At 34.8% G+C, this 5954-nt stretch overlaps 1 protein-coding gene across 3 annotated transcripts in view; it reads left to right on the top strand.

Moving 5' to 3' along the window:
- Ppp4r3b (protein phosphatase 4 regulatory subunit 3B) overlaps positions 1-5954 on the top strand; it is a 57701-nt gene that overhangs the window by 39517 nt on the left and 12230 nt on the right. For all 3 annotated transcript variants that reach the window (XM_005367719.3, XM_026789564.1, XM_026789565.1), the window contains 3 exons: positions 2571-2740; positions 4563-4702; positions 5261-5445. In XM_005367719.3, coding sequence (XP_005367776.1) covers positions 2571-2740; positions 4563-4702; positions 5261-5445 — 495 coding nt within the window. The remainder of the gene's footprint in view (positions 1-2570; positions 2741-4562; positions 4703-5260; positions 5446-5954) is intronic.

The raw sequence follows: 5954 nt of genomic DNA, 5'->3' as shown, positions 1-5954 counted from the left end.
AAAGAAAAGAAAGAAAGAAAGAAAGAAAGAAAGAAAGAAAGAAAGAAAGAAAGAAAGAAAGAAAGGAAGGAAGGAAGAAAGGAAGAAAGGAAGAAAGGAAGAAAGAAAGAAAGAAAGAAAGAAAGAAAGAAAGAAAGAAAGAAAGAAAGAAAGAAACTTTCCTAAAAGCTAAAGCATTGGGCATTATCCCAGCATCCTATAATGCCACATGGACAGGGGGACAGATGAATAGATGGACAGATGGAAAGGAAAAGGTGGAGGGAGGGACAGGGCCTCAATCTGAATTCCCAAGGTAGCTTGGGATGTATTGCATAGCTCTGGCTTATCTTGAACTCTTGGCAGTCCTCCTATCTCTGCCTGGTGCAGGTGTATTTTGAAATAGTCTTATGTAAGCTGACCTCAAACTATATGGCTATGGATGATCCTTATACTTCTGCCTCCACCCGCAAAATGTTGGAATATAGGTTTGAGAGTCATCATCATCATGTTCAGCCTAATTTGCATTTTCATATGTTGTAAACTGAGGGTTTTTTTTTTCATAGAGCCTTTTGTATATTATAGTTTGTTTTAGGAGAAGTTCCGGTCTTAAACTTGCCTTTTATTAATATTTTCCATTTAACTTTAAAAAAGAAATCTTTATTGGGACTGGGAAATGGCTCAGTTGAGTCTTGCAAGCATAAGGGCATGAATTTGATTCCCAGAACTCAAGCGCAGGGCTGGTAGTGTGCGCACATTTGTAATACCTCTGGGGAGGCAGAGCCAGGCTCTCTAAGGCTGTGTTGGCTAGCTAGTCTGCACTAGTCAGTGGGCTTCATGTCTCAAATAAGCTGGATGACTCCTGAGGGCGTCCTCCATATTCCCCATGCACACCTCACACACGTAATGTACACATATTGTCACATACGCATTTTTTAACCACTGAGCCAGCCATCTCTCCGTCACATACGCATTTTTTAAATGCTTCATAAATTATTATAAATTCAGTTTACCTTTTTTCATTTCTGTCTACTAAGATAATACAAATATTCTCTTCACTATTTTTCTCATTTGATTTTTATATTTGCTTATGTAGTATATCTGAAATGTATTTTAGAATGTGGTATGAGGTAATAGTCTAGGTATAGCCACCTATGCCAACACTCTCATTAATAAATAAATCACATTTTTCCATAGAATGAAAATGCTACTTCCGCTATGCAGTAAATTAACAAAACACTTAGACCTTATTTCTGTAATATCTATTACTTTATCTTATCAGATGAAATATTAAGTGTTGTTATATATTTTTGTGGAAGATTTAAATATCTGCCTTTTGAGTTTGCCATATTAACTTTCATTTTTGTCCTGGTTATCTGTTAGACATCTATCCTTTAATGATAAAGTTGTATTTAGTTAATCTCATTTGAAATTACATGTATTTGTATATTAATTTTGAAAGGATTTATGTTCTCATGTTTGGTTTTCCATAAATAATTCCTTAGATTGTATATTATACCCATTAATGTTAGTATATCCTGATTGGTTGAAATTCCAGTATATAAGTCTTTGTATGGTTTCAAGCTCACCATCATTATAATAAGGCAGAGGGAATCCTATTTTTATATAATAAATCGTGAAATGCCAAGTTACATATAGTCCTTAGTTATTACTCTTGTTTTTTGTTAGCAAATGCAGTCTGATCTACCGTAGTTCAAACATAATTGACAAACAAGTAAACAATGTCATAATGTGAAAGCAGTATTAATTCACAAGTGTTCCAAGAGTAGTTGATCTATATTCCTCATTGAAAACATTTTAAAAGTTTAGATCTGTTATGTTACATATATTCTCTTGGATTGTATCTCAAGAAAATTAAAAGCAAACATCTGCCTTCACACATTCCTACCCTAGAAATGTAATAGGCTGTACCACTCCTGCCCACTCCTGTGCTCCCCGATTCTGTGCTTCATATAATGCACCTACTATCTTCCTTTAAATGTTGCTAGCATTGGTATTCTATAGATACTGGATTTTTTTTTTTTTTTTTTTTCGAGATAGGGTTTCTCTGTGGCTTTGGAGCCTGTCCTGGAACTAGCTCTGTAGATCAGGCTGGTCTCGAACTCACAGAGATCCGCCTGCCTCTGCCTCCCGAGTGCTGGGATTAAAGGCGTGCGCCACCATTGCCCAGCAGATACTGGATTTTTTAATTGTTCTTTTTTTAAATTATCACTATTGTGTGTGTGCATGGTGTTAGAGAATAAACTTACGGAGTCAGTTCTTTCCTTCTACTCTCTGGTGGGTTCTGGGTATTAAATTCTGTTCACCAAGCCCTTATCTACCCAACCAATCTTGTCATTCCTAAACTTTACTTTTGTTGTTGTTTGTTTCAAAGCCCAATTTTTTTCATGTACTATTTTACTTTTGGAAAGATTTAAACATTCAAAACTTTAAGCATTGGAAAATTTAAACATTCAATTTCTTTCACGTACTGTTTTATTTTTTGAAAAAAATTTAAACATTACTTTATGTCAAAAGTAGCTATAAAATAATTTATAAATTTATTATTCCCTTTTTACATTTTTACATATTAGGTGCACTTCGCTTTATGAGGCGGATAATTGGCCTTAAGGATGAATTTTATAATCGTTATATCACCAAAGGAAATCTTTTTGAACCAGTTATAAACGCCCTTTTGGATAATGGAACGCGGTACAATCTATTAAATTCAGCTGTTATTGAATTGTTTGAATTTATAAGAGTGGTAAGTTTATATTAAAGATCTCTTAGTAATCATATATAAACAAGTAATGTATATAAAAGTGAAACTGTATGTAATCAAATTGATTTTTTTTTATTCCTATTTTCCTGAAATTATTATTCCATACTAGAGGTATGTTGCCATAGTGAGCATACTTCACCTCTTGTGTGTTAGAATCTGCTTCTATTAAACTGAAATCTTTAAAAAGTCTTTTAAAAATCTTTCTCTTCTTACCTGTACATGGACAGTAGTTGAGTGGCCGTAGTTCCTCTGGGGTGGTTCACTCCGGGATCATGTATGGGTCCTCTGTGATAGGTAGGCTCTTCCACCCGGTCACTCCCCAAACCATTGTTGAAAATTAGGACACTGAAAAGTGAAATTCAAGTCTTTTAACTCTATTTGCTCATTTTTTTTCAGTTCTATTTTTCTTGAGGAAATGTTTTAGGATCATGTGTGGCAAGTTGGACATTTCAATCAAGCAAGACATTCTTGTGATCTATTGTGAAACAGCAGTTTTCTATTATAGGAGTCATAATAAAAATGGATACAAAATTAATTTTTTCCTTAGTAGAATTTTATACAAGATGTCTAATAAGTAGGATGGAATTTTAAAATTTGAAGGATGAGAGCACCAGGAAGTTAAAAGTAGTCCAGCTATCTTTTGTTACAGTTGAGGAAGCTGAGGCAGCAGAAATGACTCATTATTCTGTCGAAGCATCCGAACAGCTCAAAACACATTCAGCAGCTGCAGCTGTGTCCTAGCACAACTGGAAAGAGCAGTGCACACAGACTAGAGAGAAGCTGATTGCCATGGTCTGCAGTTTACCTCTTGTACATCCAGAAACTCATTCTCTGGTTTTGCTTATAACAAGTCAAATTCTAGTCACTTGCTGCTCCTATATGAAGATTGTTAGGCTCACTAAATGGTTTTTCTAAGAGTGACCACTTGCCAGGAAGATGATTTTTGAGGAGATGAAGAGGACAGAAGTGTAGTGTTGCGTTGGGAGACAAGCAGCACAGTCGATTGCCTCGGCTGCTGTCTGTTGTGCTGCCTTCCGTGAGCTTTCTGTGGACTTAGAGCCCTTTTCCCTTTAGCATTTTGGTAAGACACTGATAAAATGAATGGGTTCACACCTCTCTCCCAAAGCCATCGTAGAGTTTACATTTTTTCTGAAGTAATAAGCTTAATACACTGAATCTTCAACCTTAACATGTCTTTGTTCTGTTACAAAAGTTTATTGTCAAAATAGAAACTGTAGAGTTCCAGTTAGTTTATCCTATTTGTATATACAATATAATCAAAGAAATCTGTGCTTATTATCTACTGTGATAATAAGATATTTTGATAGCAGTATTTATCTACATAGGTAATAAGATATTTTGACAGCAGTTAAATAGGAAATCATTAACATTTACTGAACATGTGGGTTTAACGTTTGTTTTCTATTAAACTCTCAACCTAAATTTTGTCTTTGTAAAATGGGTATAACTTATTCCATAGGATTGTGAGAATTACATACGAAATTGTAAAAGTGTTCTTTAAATTTTGAAGTACTGTATAAAGCACTAAGACGTAAACTAAATTCATTGCTTTTCAAATGTTCCTTATAGCCCCCTAAAGGGCTCCAGTGAATTGCCTCTCCTTGTTCCAAGTTTTCTGTGGAGTCCTGTCCTGGCTCATGTATAAGGAATCTAGGACATTTATTTTTAGAAGGTGATTTTGAAAAACCTTTTCTGATCAACTTTGGACATATTAACTTTTTTATTTTAATTTTTTTCTCAACAAGTATATTGTTTTGTAAATATAAATTTTGTACCTATACAGGAAGATATCAAGTCTCTTACTGCACATATAGTTGAAAACTTTTATAAAGCACTTGAGTCGATTGAATATGTTCAGACATTCAAAGGATTGAAGACAAAATATGAACAAGAAAAAGACAGACAAAATCAGAAACTGAACAGGTATTGTTTAAGTATATTAATATTTGTACAAAGCAAAATTAAGTATGAAATTGTCCACAGTTTAGATTTAACATGTAAAATTTTTTATATTAGCAGAACCTCTTCTTATAGGAGGGTCAGCCGTCCTTCCTGCCCCATCCATTATATGATAACTTGCTACTGTATATAGTAACTCAGGATGGATTTTTTTTTTTTTTTTTTTTTTTTTTTTGTTTTTCAAGCTATGGTTCTGTGGTTTTGGAGCCTGTCCTGGAACTAGCTCTTGTAGACCAGGGTGGTCTCGAACTCACAAAGATCCACCTGCCTCTGCCTCCCAAGTGCTGGGATTAAAGGCGTGCCCCACCACCACCCAGCAAGATGGATTCTTAATTTAGTTTACAACATGCAAAAACAATTGAAAAGTTCTCTGGCTACATCTTACATGATGACTGAGATAATTTTGATGTACTATACATAACTTAACAGTACATTAGTTCATCTTGGTTATTTATTCTTCCCAAACTTACCTGGCCATGAACTTGTAGTCATTGCTCAATATCTGTAATATATATCTTACAGTGTACCATCTATATTGCGTAGCAACCGATTTCGCAGAGATGCAAAAGCCTTGGAAGATGATGAAGAAATGTGGTTTAATGAAGATGATGATGAAGAAGGAAAGGCAGTTGTGACACCAATTGAAAAATCTAAGACAGAAGATGATTTTCCAGATAGTTACGAAAAATTTATGGAGACTAAAAAAGGTACTAAGATCCTGAATTTTCATTTAGAATTGTCTCTCTTAGTAAAACAATCAGACAGCTTGAGTTTGGTTGTTAGCACTTTGCACATACACTCACACACACACACACACACACACACACACAACCATAATAATAATAAATAACTATTTACTTGATTGGGAAAATCTTGCCACGGTATGTAAAACAAACACAAGAATTTTATGCCGAATCATACCCTTTTAAAGTTATCCACATTTTCCAAATTATTTTAGATGTTCATATTTAAAATGTTTTCCTTGAAAGATTGTTTTTAATGTTATTCATTTTGGGTTTAAAAATTTTCAGTTTATACTATTATTTAAACCAAGGTCTCATTGTGCAACCTTTTCTGGTCTGGAGCTCAGAGTTGTCGAGTCTTAGCTTCTCAAATGCTGTCTGTGATCGCTGTGCGTGCCACCACACCTGTCCTTGGTTAGCAGATGCTGTGATCGCTGTGCGTGCCACCACACCTGTCCTTGGTTAGCAGATGC

The sequence above is a fragment of the Microtus ochrogaster genome, unplaced genomic scaffold, assembly GCF_000317375.1.
Source record: "Microtus ochrogaster isolate Prairie Vole_2 unplaced genomic scaffold, MicOch1.0 UNK22, whole genome shotgun sequence".
Taxonomy (NCBI): Eukaryota; Metazoa; Chordata; class Mammalia; order Rodentia; family Cricetidae; genus Microtus; species Microtus ochrogaster.
The sequence above is the reverse complement of the archived record's forward strand: the minus strand, read 5'-3'. Positions and strand labels throughout refer to the sequence as shown.